Genomic DNA, 18,719 nt, shown 5'->3' with positions numbered 1-18,719 from the left:
TGGTTTATGATGTAGGAGACATATTTCTGGTTTATGAGTATTATGATATTATATTTATAATGTAGTATCATATATTTTTAAAATCAACTCTGAATATGCCGTTTTTTATGTTAGGCTAATAAGTTCACTCTTTATCCTAGTATAAAAAGTAAATTTGATGAAAGACATATTGCAAATTAACAAAGCTTCATTGCAGGTCGAAACACTTTCTATTTAATGTTGAGAAGAATATTGGGAACATCAAATCATGAAATGTACCTAAGGACTTCATAACATACATATACATATAACTTAGAAACACATTCATAAGCAGTAAACATAACATGCATATGTAAACAACCACTTTAACTTTAACTGAAAATATAAAATAATGAGTGGTTATAGTTAATAATGATTTGAATGACAAAAACAACAACTAATTTGAAAAAATACTGCACTCTTTGTTTCAACCTTATGAATGGGCCTTGGCCCTTAACTGTTGGCCATGCCCTCGTTATGCTGACGCCAGGGGTTGGGTTACTTTGGGCTACGTGTGGAGTGAGTTGGGGGGGTTGGGGGGTGTACCGTGCGTCGTCGCCATGCGACTCGACCAGAACGTCACACTGCAAACAAGAGTCAGACAATTTGTTATGTCGCGTTCAAACAGTATTTTATCTACTACGAAACCCAAAAGGAGAGCAAGTCACCGCGTGATTCAATGATTTACCTGGGAGCCCCCTCTCTCCGGTTTCGTTTGTATTGTTTCAGGAGCCTTCTAAACTTGCACGGTAGAAGCGCGTGAAAAGACCTCGGTTTAAAGTGGCATTCGCTCTTGTATAAGCATGGAGAGAGAGAGCGTAAAGGAAAGGGCCGCCGGGACCGATTTGGACATGGACCAGCAGTATTGTGAGCTTTGTGGAAAGATGGAAAACCTGCTTAAATGTGGACGGTGTCGGAACTCTTTCTACTGTAGTAAAGAACACCAGAAAGCGGACTGGAAGAAGCACAAGCAGTTTTGTAGAGAGGCCGAGAAACCACAGTGTCAGCCACAGCCCGAATCAACACAACAGCCCGCACGGACTGCGAAAGGAGGGCAAGACAAGCAGCTAAAAAAGAAAAGCACAGAACAACAGAGTAAAAAAGCTTCTCAGAGCACCACAAACACTGGGCTTTCAAATCCGCCTGCAGGTGGCGAAAGAATGAAAGATTTGATCACTTCAGCAACTCGCTCGGGTATTGTGTCTGACAGCAAGCAGACTGGGGAAGGAATTAAACTCAGCTCTAAGACCAACGGACAAACGATGTCCCCCCCGCAAAAACTGGCTATGGACTATATTGTTCCATGTATGAATAAGCATGGCATTTGTGTTGTTGACAATTTCCTTGGAGAAGAGACTGGACTGAGCATTTTGGAGGATGTGAGAGCCCTCCACAAGACTGGTAAATTTACTGATGGGCAGTTGGTTAGTCAAAGAAGCGACTCCACTAAAGATATACGAGGAGACAAAATAACCTGGACTGAAGGAAGAGAACCTGGTTGTGAGAAGGTAGCCTTTCTCATGAGTCGCATGGACGACATGGTCCGACACTGTAATGGTAAACTGGGAAACTACAGAATAAATGGAAGGACGAAAGTAAGTAAACACTGAAAGTGAGTTACACATTATTATTAGATTTTAACTTATTGAAATAGTTATTTATCTTCTCCATGTAGGCATATTTAAAAGTTATGAAAGTCTTAAGCATTTATTTTTGCAGCAACATAATAATCATAATATTGAAAACAATAATACAATATTTTTAAATGTGTAATAATAATAATATGAATATGGTATCATATTAATTCTACTATAAGAATATATAATACATATAATATTATAATAACAGATAGGCCTATTCTTAAAATAATATGGAATAAGCATAGGCCTTAAACAGTGCATTCGGAAAGTATTCAAAGCACTTGACTTTTTCCACATTTTGTTACTTTACAGACGTTCTAAAATGGATTAAATGGTTTTTTCCCTCATCAATCTACAATCTGCAAATGTATCAAAAAAATGGAAGTATAACATTTACATGAGTATTAAGACCATTTACTCAGTACTTTGTTGACGCACCTTTGGCAGCGATTACAGCCTCGAGTCTTCTTGGGTATGACGCAACAAGCTTGACACACCAGTAGTTGGGGAGTTTCTCCCATTCTTCTCTGCAGATCCTCTCAAGCTCTGTCAGGTTGGATGGGGAGCTTCGCTGCAAAGCTATTTTCAGGTCTCTCCAGACATGTTAGATCGGGTTCAAGTCCAGGTTCTGGCTGGGTCACTCAAGGACATTCAGAGACTTGGCTGTGTGCTTAGGGTTGTTGTCCTGTTGGAAAGTGAACCTTTACCCCAGTCTGATGTCCTAAGTGCTCTGGAACAGGTTTTTATCAAGGATCTCTCTGTACTTTGCTCTGGTCATCATTCCCTTGATCCTGCATTTTGGAAAACTCCAACAAGGCCTGATTGGTGGAGTGCTGCAGAGATGGTTGTCCTTCCGAAAGGTTCTCCCATCTCCACAGAAGAACTCTGGAGGTCTGTCAGAGTGACCATCGGGTTCTTGGTCTCCTCCCCGATCAAGGCCCTTCTCCCTCGATTGCTCAGTTTGGCTGGGCGGCCAGCTCTAGGAAGATTGTTGGTGGTTCCAAACTTCAATTTAAGAATGATGGAGGCCACTGTTCTTGGGGACCTTCAATGCTGCAGACATTTTTGTTCCGACATGAACTGGTCAACTGTGGGACCTTATATAGACAGGTCTGTGCCTTTCCAAATCATGTCCAATCAATTGAATTTAAAACAGGGGGACTACAAGTTGTTGAAACATCTCAAGGATGATCAATGTTAACAGGATGCACAGGATGAGTTCAATTTCAAGTCTCATAGCAAAGGGTCTGAATACGTATGTAATTAAAGTATTTCTGTTTTTTATTTGTAATAAATTAGCATACATTTCTTAAAATTTGTTTTCACTTTGTGATTATGCGGTATTGTGGTGTAGATTGAGGAAGAAAAACATTAATTTAATACATTTTAGAATAAGGCTGTAACGTAATAAAATGTGGAAAAAGGCAAGGGGTCTGAAAAATTTCTGAATGCAATGTATGAACGAAAATTTGGAAAGTAGCCCTGATATGGACAGGAAACCGTGTCCCTGAGTCTGTCAGTCCAACACCTCACACCTTACACCAAGAGTTCTGAACGTACTAAGGAGCCTACACACACTACCCCCATCCTGCAGAGAGCTCACAAGCCCCCCCCTTTCTCCAGCTGAGTCCCTGCGTCTGTCAGTCAAATAACAGTCATTTAATGGGGGGAAATAGTAATTGAATAGTGCACATTGCATGCCAGTGGTGGAAAAAGTAATCAATTGTCATACTTGACTAAAAGAAAGGTACCTTAATAGAAAATGACAAAAGTAAAAGTGAAAGTCACCCAGTAAATTACAAAGTTTTAAATATACTTAAGTATCAAAAGTAAATGTAATTGCTAAAATATACTTAATTATCAAAAGTAAAAGTGTAAATTATTTAAAATTCCTTATATTGAGCAATCCAGACAGCACAATTGTCAAATGTTTTATTTATTTTATTTAGGGATAGCAAGGGGCACACTCCCAACACTCAGACATTCTTTACAAACAAAGCATCTGTGTTTCGTGAGTCCGCCAGATCAGAGGCAGTAGGGATGACCAGGGATGTTCTCTTGATAAGTGCATACATTGGACCATTTTCCTGTCAAAATGTAACTTTTGGGTGTCAGGGAAAATGTATGGAGTAAAAAGTACATTATTTTCTTTAGGAATGTACTGAAGTAAAAGTTGTCAAAAATATTTACTGACCAAAAGATATAAATGCAACATGCAACAATTTCAAAGATTTTACTGAGTTACAGTTCATATAAGGAAGTCAGTCAATTTAAATAAATTCATTAGGCCCTAATCTATGGATTTCACATGACTGGGCAGGGGTACAGCCATGGGTGGGCCTGGGAGGGCATATGATTATTTTGGCAAAGGAGAAATGCTCACTAACAGGGATGTGAACTAAATTTGTGCACAACATTTGAGAGAAATACACTTTTTGCACGTATGGAACATCTCTGGAATGTTTTATTTCAGCTCATGAAACATGGGATCAACACTTTACATGTTGCGTTCACTTTATTATTTACACTGGAAAAAATATATAAAGTACTTTAAAGTATTTTTTACTTAAGTACTTTACACCACTGCTTGAAACAAAACAAAATCAGTGTTACTCACAACAAAATTACTTGGTGATTATTACATTGTTTAATTCATTTAATATTACATACATTTATTAAGACTTAAACTATTACTACGATATGCTACTTTCCATATGCTAGGATATTTGAGTCTTATGACAAAAAAACAGAGAGAATTACTAAAGAGTCCAGATTCTCTTTCCCTCCATCACTACCTCCTTTTTCTTTGTAAGGACAATGGAGCTCTGTCGTCCTAACGTATGTTTTTCAGTTTATTCATGAGGAAAGTGGTGGCGGGATTTGATTTCATGCAGTTATTGGCCATATGTGCTTGGGGGACTACAGCACTACCAATGTGCCACACTCCCACACAACAACCTCTCCCTCTTAACACTAGAACCGCTGGGCCTCGAGGAACCCCGTTCAAGCGAATGAGGAGTGATTCTGACTGCAACACTCTAACAGTGTAATTCATACATTTCATATATGATATGGCAAAAATTATAATTTGATTGTGTTTATGAAGGCCTTGGGTAACATTAGAATACAATTGTTATTTTATTTCAAATAACACTACAGCATTTCCATTAGTTTATGTTACTGTATGTAAAAACAGAAAACACCCAAATTCAAGTGGTGAATCAATTTTATTTGTGGAGTGCCATTGTTACAACAATGAAACAGAAAGCATATGTGTTCGAACTCGGTAACAGCTTCTGTTTATAATGACAAAATCAAATAAATGCCCCAACCACCAAGACACACAGTCAGCAAGATGCGTGGTCAAATGATTAAAACATCAGTAGCCTAAACATCATTATAAGCGACAAGTAACCTTGATAAATTGTAAAAAATCATCAGAAAAGCAATAATGGCATTATAATGAATATAAGTGTCTATGACAGCAGTCAAAAATAGTTAATTATTGTCAGCTCATGCTCACATTGTGTGCGTCGTCACGCAATTGCATAATTTGGATTTTATTTAGCTGTTATCGGTTGTCCAACAGTTGACAAAAATCTTCATACTTTTCACTTGCTTGACACACAGTGCATTTGAAAAGTATTCAGACCCCTTGATTTTTTCCACATTTGTTACGTTATAGCCTTATTGTAAAATGTATTAAATGTTTTAAAAAATTACCTATTTACACATAATACCCCATAATGAAAAGAAAAAACAGGTTTTTAGAAATGTTTGCAAATGTATTAAAAATTAAAAACAGATACCTTATTTACTTAAGTATTCAGACCCTTTGCTGTGAGCTCCGAGACAGCATTGTGTCGAGGCGCAGATCTGGGGAAAGGTACCAAACAATGTCTGCATCATTAAAGGTCCCCAAGAACACAGTGACCTCCATCATTCTTAAATGGAAGAAGTTTTGAATCCACCAAGATTCTTCCTAGAGCTGGCCGCCCAGCCAAACTGAGCAATCGGAGGAGAACGTCCTTGGTTAGGGAGGTGGCCAAGAACCCAATGTTCACTCTGACAGAGCTCAGAGTTCCTCTGTGGAGATGAACCTTCCAGAAGGACAACCATCTCTGCAGCACTCCACCAATCAGGCCTTTATGGCAGAGTGGCTAGACGGAAGCCACTTCTCAGTAAAAGGAATTTGCCAAAAGGCACCTAAAGGACTCTCAGATTATGAGAAACAAGATTTTATGGTCAGATGAAACCAAGATTGAACTCTTTGCCCTGAATGCCAAGCGTCACGTCTGGAGGAAAACTGGCACCATTTCTACGGTGAAGCATGGTGGTGACAACATCATGCTGTGGGTATGTTTTTCAGCGGCAGGGACTGGGAGGCTAGTCAGGATAGAGGGAAAGATGAACGGAGCAAAGTACAGAGAGATACTTGATGCAAACTTGCTCCAGAGCGCTCAGAACCTCAGACTGGGGCGAAGGTTCAACTTCCAACAGGACAATAACCGCCAAGACAATGCACGAGACAATGCACGAGACAATGCACGAGTGGCTTCAGTACAAGTCTCTGAATGTCCTTGAGTGCCCCAGCCAGACCCTAAAAATAGCTGTGCAGCGACGCTCCCCATCCAACCTGACAGAGCTGCAGAGAAGAATGTGATAAACTCCGCAAATACAGGTGTGCCAAGCTTGTAGCGTCATACCCAAGAAGACTTGAGGCTGTAATCGCTGCCAAAGGTGCTTAAACTGAGTACTGAGTAAAGGGTCTGAATACTTATGTAAATGTGATATTTCAGGTTTTTTATTTTTTACATTTGCAAAAGTGTATAAAAACACTGCCATTGACAGTGGAGTGAAGAAATTGTCCATGGTGACATTTCTCCCCTTGCCAACCCTGATATAGGGTACATACCATTTTGTAGATTATAATTAGGACAGATCAATACAATAGAATGGCCCGTCCTGTTCTTTATTCACAGTTGGTGATTACATAATTAGACATTGTTCGCTTTCCCTCGCTCATCAACCCATTTACCCCCATTATACTTTACTTCGTTTATTTAATCTGTTGTTATATGTGTGAAATCAGTTTCGGTAAAGTTCAGGTTTAGTTTCGAGCCAATTATTGGGGTGATGGGTATGGCAGGTAGCCTAGTGGTTAGAGCGTTGTGCCAGTAACCGAAAGGTGTGACAAGGTAAACATCTGTCGTTCTGCCCCTGAGCAAGGCTGTTCCCCGGGCGCCGAAGATGTGGATGTTGATTAAGGTAATCCGCTGCACCACTCGGATTCAGAGGAGTTGGGTTAAATGCGGAAGACACATTTCAGTTGAAGGCATTCAGTTGTACAACTGACTAGGTATCCCCCCCCCCCCCCCCCCCTTCCAACTGTCGGGAGAAGCAGGGGCAACGGGGGATAACCATTCTAACACTTATTTAGGAAAAGTTAAGAACGTAGGGGGCAGTCAAAAGTGTTAAGCCTAAAACAGAAAGGATTCAGCGTTGGCTGGCCACTAACTATTCTTTACCCTTTGTCCGCCCTGAACAAGATTATACATGAATTTGGGAATGACGGCCAATCGCTCACGTCCAACTAACGGCGAGGGTGCGGCACACACCTGTGAGCAATGGTCGACCACAGACGGTGTTGGACTGATCGTTGGTTCCGATGCGTCCCCTACTTTATGATTGAGTTCCTGCCTGACTTTATTGCTTCATTACATGCCAGACCTTACTACGCTTGGATATGTATTTAACATATAAGCTAACCACATCATATGATATAGCCATCTGATGCCCGACTGCACAGTTAATGATGTGGCACACAACCATTGGTACACATCTAGTCGGGCAGGAACGCAACCTATACTTGTGTGTGAGATCAGTCTTCACCCCTCCACCAGACAGAACTGTTCTAGGGTTATAATACAGTACTGTGTTATTCCTCCAGTCTATCCACACACACCAGTTGAACCACAAGGCTAGTTTGCACTCATTAAGTCTAATCTCTTGGCAAACTTTGAAGTCTTAACCATTCTATATACAGAGTTGGTGTGTACTGTTAACCGGTTGACAGGTGATGCAATCTTTACAAAACAATGGAAAATAATTAAATGCAAAGCAATTTGAATACCTTCGATTGAGTTGCATTGCTGCCCCTTGTGCCTCTCTCACCAGCTGTAAATGGTACTCTACTGCCAAACTCTACTTCATTCCACAATCTGTCCCCCTCGGGAGGACTAATGCATCTGTTGTGGCCCTTATAGGTTCTCGCCAGGGGTTCATTGCAGTCCCCAGGCCCACAGCCAAACTGCTGTGTATCTTCTCTCTCTATTGTTCTGAACCCTCTGATATAAAAACTAGAGTCCATTTCTTTAAACAGGGACTTCCTGGCAGGCTGCACCCAATGCTACTGATAGGCTGTATTTGAGTCATCCATCGCCAGGACGACCTTCACATTTCCTGCATGCGAGGAACGCCCCTTTACCGTCAGCTTTGCGCCCATGCCTCAAAAAGGTTGTGTTTTGTTTTAGAGGACAATTGCCTTAAAGATACACTATGGAAGTTTAGTTTTGTCATTGTTTAAGTCAAATTTTGTCTTGGATGTTGTCTGCATGTTTCATATGCATATTATACGTTAATAAATTCATTTCCTGTTTTATGAAATCACACATCCATTTAATTGTATTAGGGAAACAATGTGTGCTTTTTCTCATGGTTGTGATGTGCCACTGTCCAATGAGGTCATTTCTGGACAATGGGTTATTTCTGTCCATTTAGGGTACTTCCTTTGGCTCAAGAGCACCTCCGGGTAGATGCTAAATATAGCCTCTTTAAGTTGCTTGACCGATAGAGAAAAAAATACACTGATGTGTCAGTTACTGATGGGTTTTGTTTGGGTATGTGTCTCTGAACCCTTCGAGCTGCTGTAGTTCTCTCCACACTGTTGGCTAGCAAGGTGACTTGTTTCGTCACAGCTGTGAAGAAGGACGACCCCTGATAGATCCGTGACTGTTTGGACTGTAGATTGGAGGGCTTCCCTTATCAGGCCCTACACACAGACAGACGCACGCATGAAGCTCAACTTTGTGGAAAACAGTGCAGCTCTGCTTGCTTGTCACGCAAGCCCCAGATTCAAGGTCTGTGAACTTTATATCCGAGTGTCTAACCAAACCAAAAACGTCTAAACTACTCTGAGAATGTTGCTTTTGGAACCCTAACATGCTCTGTGTCTTGATGTGATGTATCTTCTATCAATAATGATTGGTTCTGTTGTTGACGTGGGGAATGCAAAAACACAATTTCACTATAACCAAAGCCTGGCTTTTGTGGTTACTATAATTGGTATCTGGTGTCAAGATCTCAAAGTAATATGAAATTACGGCAATACTACACTGGAAATAACACTATGGTATGATCTTAAAGGAAAACAATTCTCTACCTAGAGTACAGATGGGGCTTTCAAGAGAAATTTGATAGGAAGTAATCCGCCCTGCAAGCTTGTTTATTTTCTATAATAATTGGACGTTTGCCTCAGTCATTAATTTGTGAGAAGCAGAGTAGTGTCCAGGCCTGAAGGTTTCATTTGAACATTTTCCGGGTGTTAGGCCTAAACAGTAGGAAAATAAACAGACTGACCATGATATTGTGCGGCGAGTATTCAGACTCCCCTGCCGTATCAGCTAACAATAAAAAATAAAAAAATACATTATTGTTTCCTTATTGATTGTTTTCCAGCGGTCCTGGGACCTGCTGTATCAGCTAACAATTTTTTTTTTTTACATTATTGTTTCCTTATTGATTGTTTTCTGGAGGTCCTGGGACTTTGCACAAATGCACTCTGTCAAGGTCTTAAAGGATAAGAAAATGTCCCCTTTCTGTGATTGCAAGGCTTTGACTTATTTGCCCCCAAATATTGCACGTCTATGTGTTGTCTCTTGTCACTATTTTGACATATACATTATCACCCAAAGTGTTTGGAGCCTAACACGCTAAAGTTTTAATTTAACGCTTTCCCGGATATTTATATGTACATGTTGAAAGTGTTTATTTGAACACTGTGGGTGTTAAAATTGCTTAGGAGATTTTCCTGTGTACTTTTCTGTTTGACAGTTCAAAGGACATGTCAACTGCAATTGATAGACTTTTTCCGTTGGGAACAAATGGAAGATACTAGGCGATATTTGGAAAATGCACAACACCAGATACACTTTTGTACACATTCAAGGAAATTGGCAACAGTTCAATGCAGCTGGTCCCTGTGTCATCTGTGGCCGTGCACTACAACAGGATGTTTCCAGAAGCGCCGAAGCAGTACTTCCTGCAGACACTGATACAGGCAGCAGGGCCATGCTGGTTTCTCTGACCATTAGCACAATAGCATGTTAGCACCTACTAGACAATGAGAAAATGCTCAAGTTACTAGGCAAATAATTGTACACTATCCCTTTCCCCTTAACATGGCCCATTGCCTAAATTTTGGATCCACCTGTGCTTCCTAAAGAATCTTACTTATGGGGACCTACAAAATGCAGTGGTCCACACGTGGTAATGGGAAACTTATGGCATAATTCCTCCTGGTTGTCTATACTGGTTAACTCAGGTCACATAAAAAATTCCAAACGCCTTTGGTGAGTTACAGGCTGCGTTAGGGTTGTTTGAACCAGTCCTGGCAGTTTTCTCGCCATTTTTCTCCTGTCTAGGAAGCGCTATTGATTAATTTAGGGGCTTGTTTGGACAGGCAGCGATGCAACGGGTTGACCCTCACAGGCTAAGGAGATAAAGGCTAATGGGTGCTAAAACAGCAATTTAGGGAATGTAAACAAAACAGGCTGAGAACAGGCTGAGAACAGGGTCAGTGTCCAATAAGAAACACACATTTTCATTTTTCGTGGCAATTTTTTTTTCCGTTGCGTGCCCTAATGAGCACGATTTTGGTGTCTCTGGGTCTGTCAGCCTATACTTCCTCCCTGGTGGTGGGTCGGTGCTGGAGCTCTAGGAAATTCCCAATGCCTCTCTTTACATTCTAAGGTGGAAATGCACAGACTAAGGAGAGACGGTTTTGCCCCGTTGTTTTAATTCAGAAGACCAAGGCTCCTCCAGTCGCCCAGAACTCACAGTGGCACTGTAGACTCCCTGTGGAAAGTCCCCCTCAGTACAGTCTGAAACTGACAGGAAATAAGAGTTTTATGTTACTCTGTTTGAGAGGTTATTTAAGAAATGTTCACATCATAGCAACGTCCTTTTTTTTGGATCCTTGAGTGCTTGAACTCCTTATCTGTGCTGCAGCTCGTATGTGAAAACCAAATGAATCCTGGTCCAAATGGGTTCTCATGTGCTTCTGAAATAAGCTTTACCAATGGTTGGAGTGGGGCTACCGACTTTCGTCTCCAGCTGCACAGAAAGCTTTGATATGATGGCACAACTTGTTGTAGCAAATTCTTACAGTAGTGCAATGCTCTTCTGTCGTGATCTTAGGGGACCCACAGCTTTTGCACATTCACGCCCCTGATAAGTTTTAATGTGGTGTGTTTAGCTCTGGGATAGAACTTAAATGTCCACACCCTTGGTGGTCCCCAGGACCTAAATTGTAGAACACTGCCGTAAAGAAGAGCATATTTATTGACTATGATTGAATTGGATATTGCATGCAATTTCAAACATGGATGAGTTGCTTCCTGTTATAAGTGAAGTTGCATTGAAAGAGTGAAAACAGTTGCTTTTTAAAACAGCTGCTTTAAGTAAATCTAGCTTAAGGCATAAAACAGTGCACAACCGACGTGAAAGTCAGTCTCACTTTAAAAGGTCACTTTGAAGGCAGTTCAGAACCTCCATCTCAAACAACACTTAAGTGTCTGTGTCATACAGTAACTCATTAAACGTAAACTGCACACTGCGGGGGTTGTGCATGACCCGTCTCAATCCTCAATTGGCTCGCTAACCTCCCTCCCTTTGACCATAACAAATGTGTTTACTCCAACACCGGTTGAGCCTGGCCTGGATGCTCTTCTAGTGGGGCAGGTCCCCACTCCCCAATAGAGGAACAGCAGCCAGCTAGAAGACAGACAGGCAGCTTCACGCACCGCACGTAGCGCGATCATTAAAATAAATCCTGTTTGGATGGGCTCCAGCTGCCGACACAGCCACTGCCGAGTTTAGATCAGTTCAGCCACTCTTCACCCTGGAGTAACTTGGGCAGTATACCGTTTATACCGTATACTGCAGTGGAGGCTGCTGAAGGGAGGATGGCTCATAATAATGGCTGGAACGCAACAAATGGAATGGCATCAAACACATGGAAAGAATGTGCTTGATGTATTTGATACCGTTCCTGTCACGTCTGCTCCAGCTCCCCCTCTCCGGTGCTCGAGGTCACCAGTTCACTCACCATTACGTACACCTGCCACCATCATTACGCGCACCTGCGCTTAATTATGGGACTCACATGGACTCTATCACGTCATTTACCTCATTTACCAAGTCAGCATTGATGTTATGTTTCTCCTGTCCAGACGCTGGTCTTGTTTTGTTTCATGTCTATTTATTATTAAATCCACACCCTGTACTTTCAATTCGCGCCCGGCGTCTGTTCTTACAGAACCGTTACAGAATCCTGACTCACCAATTGGAAGCAGAGTTTTTTTGTTATTTATTTATTTTTTGTTGGTGACATTGGGTCCGGGTGCCGCTACCGACCAAATCGGGGATGCCTCAGCTGGCTTGAGAGTTTCGCAAGCCTCGGCCGGCTCGTCGGGCTCCCACACCTCGGCCGGCCCACCAGGCTCGCTCAGGTAGGACGCTAGGTGTCACCCCTAGAGGACGGGGTACTGCCACGTCTGCTCCAGCTACTCCTCTCCAGTGCTCGAGGTCACCAGTTCACTCATTACGCACACTTGCCACAATCGTTACGCTCTCCTGCGCTTAATTATGGGACTCACCTGGACTCCATCACGTAATTTACCTCCCATATATTTGTCACTTCCTCAGTTTCATTCCTGAGTCAGCATTGATGTTAATGTTTCTCCTGTCCAGATGCTGTTCTTGTTTTGTTTCATGTCAATTTATTATTAAATCCACACCCTGTACTTGCATCTCGTCACCCAGCGTCTGTCGTTACAGAACCGCTATAATTCCACTAATTCCGCTCCAGCCATTAACACAAGCCAGTCCTCCCCAATTAAAGTGCCACCAACCTCCTGTGGTATACCCGGGGTATTGGACAAAGCCACAGGATGGTTTTTCAATACTGTCAACAATTTCTATTAAGTTTTCAATAAATGTGAATATTTGTACCTCCCTGCAGTCAACTTGTGTTATACGTTAGGAGATAAAGCAGATTGAGTTCTTCATTTTACCTGTCAGATGAGCCGGTCGTGTGTCGTGTGTTTATTTTTAAATAGCACAGCAGGAGCCGGTGAGTCCATAGCGTTCTATGTATATCGGCGAGTCTCAGTTGTGCAGCGCACGTGAGGTGATGAAGTTACGCTTGTATGTAATTCACCAGATATCTCATAATGCCTTTCTGCCAGAAGTCAAACTCTGGATGAGTTATTTGCACAGCTACATTTCTTCCCCTGTGCTTCCTATTAGCATGTTTTTCCCTCCTCCATTTTTCTCCCATTTGCTCAGTGTTCACATGCTGCTCTTCCTTCAGAAAAGCATGCATCACAACTTTGTTCATTTGCACTATTTCTCTTATTTCTCTTATTACACAATTTCTCAATTTCTCTTGACTTTCGATTTCCCTTTGCAATTAGTTTGTTTGTTTTTCACTCATTAGCAGTTAGCAGTGTCTTTGATTTTTTTTTGTGCTAATGTTGTTAGCATTCTGGTAATAGAAGGCCAATTAGCTTTTCTTGCGTTTTTAGCTCCCGCTTGTGTGCTATGCTGGTAATATCCCGGAATGAGAGAAGGATGGTATCACGATATGAAAATCTGGATACTACCCAACCCTACTCTGGAAGTGGCGCGTGTGAGAGATCGAGCAGGATGAGAGAGCAGCAGACCATTCTCATGCACACACTGACACACTCACTGAGGTGAATTCACACAGACACACACTCATTTTCAAACCATGCAATTACACAGAAAGACTGAAATATGCACAGACACCCTCACCTTCAGACACACAAACACAGGAATACTCAGACATTTACACTCAGATACAGATACACTCACTCAGATACAGACACACTCACTCCAAGTGTGCAAGACTGGAGTGTTGAAGTGTATTGTGCGCAATGCCTACAAGTGCAATATAGCCTATTCCATTTATGTGGCCTTATACAGTTCAGAGCTGTAACCCATTTATGCATTGTGCCTACAGTAAGCGAGTACCTTGCTCCAATACATTTCTAGTCCATAACGCATACATTGGCTTTGTCACGTCTGCTTGCAGCAGTGCGGAAGACAATGTAACTGATCACCAACTTTGTTAACATAAAGCGTTCATTAAACATCTGGAAAATAAAGTAGCAAGCAGAAATTTCAGATCACAGTTACCAAATGACTCTCAACCCCCATAACAGTCTTGTTATGCATATTAAGTGCTTACACTATAAGATGTTTCTTGTATTTTGTAGACTGCTGTTGTGTCATAATAGGGTATGTGTAGGGTTGCAACATTCTTGGAACTTTGAATCAGTTCTCTGGTTTTCCCAAAATCTCAGTTGGAGGATTCCCAGATTCAGGAGCGAATAAGCAGAAAATCTGTAATCCTCCAAAAAGGATTTCTAGAAAACCAGGGAAGTTATTGAAAGTTTCCGGAATTTTGCAACCCCAGGTTTAGTATGGGCACTGTCTGTATGAAGGCGGTATGGCTGCCAACCCCCTCACCTGCCCTTCTCTCCATTCACATGCCCTCTCTCGATGGAAATCGCTCTTGCACAGCACTAATGGTTGGAATAATGAATTGTGGGGGCTGTCATCTGTCATGCGTAGCCTGTCACTGACTGCCGGCTGCAGCGTGGAGATCACTCTACGGAATCCGAGGGCGAGCGCAGCGAGATCTAAGCATTTATCCCCCAAAATCATCAACAGATTTTTCACCTAATCGGCTCAGGATTGGAACCAGCGACTTTTCAGTTACTGGCCCAATGCTCTTAACCGCTAGGCTACCTGCCGCCCTATCCTGATGAGCTAAGCAGATTTTTTTCCCTCAAATCTTCGCGTGCCCTTGTTCCCAACGTTCCGACCTCGACATTCCAAAACTTTCTAGGATGGATTGTTCTGTTGTGCAAAAAATAAAAATAATTGGTTATCACCAACTCTGGCCTTCACTTCACGGCATGGTTTCCACACACACACACACACACACACACACACACACACACACACACACACACCTATGGTCACCACTGCCTATACCAGTTAGACTCAAGGTCTGACCCAGAGCGCCGGTGACCGATTTTGTGACCTCCGACCCCCTTTCCTCCCTTTGATTTCCTTTCTTTTGCGTGCGGGCCTCTCTTAAATAAAAAGACGAGGGGGTTTCCACCATCTGGAAATGACCCTGGCAGAGCGGCGTGAACGTGAGACGTGCAGAACATCCTGGTGGTTAACAGCCTCCCGTCCCCGTCCCCCTCTCCCCTCATCTCATCTCACCCCTCCGTCCTCCCTCCTCCACAGATGGAAAAGAGATCAGAAGGCCTTCCAGGTCACAAATAAACACAAAAACGGCAGTGTAAGCAGTCTCATGTCATAGTATCATACAGTCCTGTGGGGTGGTGGATTACACTCTGGCCCTTGTTGACAGTCTAAGGACCTATCGGAATTCTGTTATTAGTTTAGCATAGTTATGATTATTGTAGAACATAATTGAAAAGGACTTGCTATAGGAACTTGACAGGGATATTGTTTGGAAGGCAGGTCGAATTCAGAGTGTTGTCAGTTTGCATACTTTGGAATTGAATGGTAACAGATTTGTAGCATCAATGTCTTCTGTTTCTGTGATTAGATATGAAATATATACGGTAACACTTTATTTGGATAGTCCAAAATAAGTGGTTTGTATATGATTTGTAGATGTTCAGTAGTTGACAGTTCAATAACTGTCAACAACATTTCAAGTAACTATCCACTAACCCTAGCCCTAATCTTAACCTTTGCTTATCAACAGATAGTTGTCCCCCATGATTAAATGGGTCCCCTTCCGTCAGTATGTTTGTTCGCCACAAACGATTTCTCAGGCACCGCTGGACTGATTTTGATGAAAATTTGCGTGAATGGTGTGTCTTGCCATAGAGATCCGGCATTTACAAAATTACACTGATTGTCCAGATGGTGGCGCTTTAACAAGCCAGTTAAAATTTGCCTCAGGAACCCAGGGATTTTCCACCCTTTAGAATGTTGTGAAAAACACTTAAAATGCAACTCACACAAAAAATGTGGCATCTATGGACAAAAGTCTCTCAACACAATATTTTCCAGACTAGTACCTAAAACAACATGAAATTTGGCCCACACGCTCAGGGAAATGAGTCTAGCTAACCCATGCGATATCTCAGACACCACTGGCCCGATTTTGATTCAACTTGGGTGAATGATGCATCTTGCCACAGAGATCTGTCATTTATAAAATTACACTAATTGAACCAAGGGGGGTGCGGCATCATTCATGGGGGACAACATGTTTACTGTTGCCTTGTTTGACCATCTGTACTTTCAAGTTTCAAGTTGTATTGTCACATGCACAAGTACAGTGAAATGCCTTTTTTTGCAAGCTCTTTCCTAACAATGAATGAATCAATATCAGAGCACAGTGCCATCTCTTTTGATATGTAGATCATCTATATGGGACTATCCAAATAAAGTCTGACAAAATATACTACTTTGTGACTACTCAATTGTAGCCTATGTCCTTGGAAGTACTATACATCTCCAATGACTGAGCAAAATACACGTGTGTGTGTGTGTGTGTGTGTGTGTGTGTGTGTGTGTCCACTTTGGCCTGGTCCCGTGGCAATACCCGAGAACCAAAAGGATGTATCCATTTATAAAAATAAATAAATAAAGAGGATGTATCTGTGTATAAAAATAATCCAGCTGGCTTTTTTTCTTCTTCCCACCCACGGTTTATTACGTAACAACTTGTGCGTGTGACCCAGAGACCGACATAATAAATCATTGTTTTCTAACACTTGAAGTAAAGGCCAGACCGATGACACAGCAAAAACAACTTGGCTACTCCAATTAGCCTCTTTCCTTTCAAATCAGCCCAGCAAGCGTGTCAATCTCCTCTCTGCCTCGTCTTTCACATATCAGCAATTATGAATAACAAGCTCCCCTTTTTGTTTGTGATTCTCTTTTTTGTTAGCATGCATTGAACGGCAATCATTTTGTATATACTTTTTGTACACATGAATTTCAACAGCAGTATTATCAATTATGAATCAACAAGACTTCTTAAATGACATGACAATTTCATAATAGGAAATATGCTGTTCTGTTATATGCTTTACCAGAGTGTAGCCTAATCATGGAGGCAAGTGACATAGACTAGCCTGTTAAAAGGGGTCACTTTAAACAATTGGCTATGCGTTAATCATTTGTTGTGAAACGTATTGTAATGATTGTCACAAAATGTATTTAAAAATGAATTTGGAAGCAACAGCCAAGCAACTGAATTGCATCTGCAATGATATCCTCAACCGGTGTAATTTATTGCTGACTTGCATGGACATCTCAGAAATAGGTGTTGAAAGTATGTCTACTGTTGGGAAGCATTTTTATCTTGTGACAACTTTTACAACACTGTCAAAATGGCTACCCAAAATATTTCCTCCTAACATGTCCTTCTCATGTTCTTTTTCAGGCCATGGTGGCCTGTTACCCAGGCGACGGGACTGGGTATGTACGTCATGTGGATAACCCTAACGGCGATGGGAGATGTGTAACGTGTATTTACTATCTCAATAAAGACTGGGAGGCTAAGGTATGTCAATACAATGAACTGAAAGCAAACTTTATGTCCAATATTTAGTTTATTTTTTAAATGTTTTCTGCTACTAACCCCAAATTTGCCTTTTTTCTGGTTGTAAACTGATTCTCAGTTTGTGGAGACTTCACCGGGTAAAGAAGTATTTTTCATTACAAGATGAAGATGGCGTGGGAAAGATTACATATTTTGGTCAAATTCTAACCAGTAAAAAAAAATATTGTTCCTTATTTTTCTGGTTCCTTAAAAAAAAACAGTAGACCTATACAAGGCCTATTCATCAAAGATGCCATAATGACGTCGTTGCAACCAGTTTTCTCTGCTGGGAACAACACTGTGGCTTTGTATATTGACTTTGTTAATTCCATGCCATCATTGTAAATAAGAATTTGTTCTTAACTGACTTGCCTAGTTAAATAAATTCCATGCCAGTTTCTGGATGTAATTCCAAAGTTCACCAACCAGCCCACTAAATGAGTTTATGCGGAGGGGAGAAGTGTTGATCGATAAAGTGAGGGGAAAGGGGGGTGTCTAAAACAGGTACTGACACGCTATGGATGAATCCCACACAAACTGTACAATGACTCCATTGCCTGGCTTCTGAAACTCCTTGCTCCAGAAACCAGTGGGTTGGGCCAGAGCCAGAAGTCATTTTGAAAATGTATCATTGGCTTTGATACTCTGATTGGTTAGAGATGATCCAATCACTGATGACTTTGTTTTGTAAAGCACCCCTCATTTTGACGTCACCACAGACGACTTTAACAATGGCAGTCTGACTGAAGTGTGTAGCAAATGATAGAGCAGCGGAAGAACTCAGTTTGAGTCGTCAGGTAACTGACTCCATAACATATGTATGGTGTCCATATAAGGACAGCCTCTGATGGACAACAACACCTTGTGAATCTGTTCTAATATGGCAACCATACATGCTACAGTGTGACAAGTGATGGCAGAAGCACGGCTGACTATGGAGTCCTGTTGGGACGGAAAACATGTAATGGACACAGTCTGCATAATTTACAGCTAATGTGGGCACTCACTGCTATTACATTTTCATGTAATTGCACAAATAATGCTCACAATCCCACGCACACACAGGCATTCATGCACCAAAGGGAGTGGCA

At 41.6% G+C, this 18,719-nt stretch overlaps 1 protein-coding gene across 2 annotated transcripts in view; it reads left to right on the top strand.

The window, feature by feature from the left end:
- Nucleotides 1–534: 534 nt before the first annotated feature.
- Nucleotides 535–18,719, top strand: part of LOC139364518 (egl nine homolog 1-like) — a 42,353-nt gene continuing 24,168 nt past the window's right edge. Inside the window, exons 1-2 of one of the 2 annotated variants that reach the window (XM_071101306.1) lie at nt 535–1,613; nt 17,470–17,589. In XM_071101306.1, coding sequence (XP_070957407.1) covers nt 822–1,613; nt 17,470–17,589 — 912 coding nt within the window. In that variant the 5' untranslated portion in view covers nt 535–821. Of the gene's footprint in view, nt 1,614–8,720; nt 8,798–17,469; nt 17,590–18,719 lie in introns of those variants that run through there. The other variant, XM_071101307.1, reaches the window with a different exon arrangement.

The sequence above is a fragment of the Oncorhynchus clarkii genome, chromosome 13 (assembly GCF_045791955.1).
Source record: "Oncorhynchus clarkii lewisi isolate Uvic-CL-2024 chromosome 13, UVic_Ocla_1.0, whole genome shotgun sequence".
Taxonomy (NCBI): Eukaryota; Metazoa; Chordata; class Actinopteri; order Salmoniformes; family Salmonidae; genus Oncorhynchus; species Oncorhynchus clarkii.
Note: the sequence above shows the minus strand (reverse complement) of the source record. Positions and strands in the feature narration are given on the sequence as shown.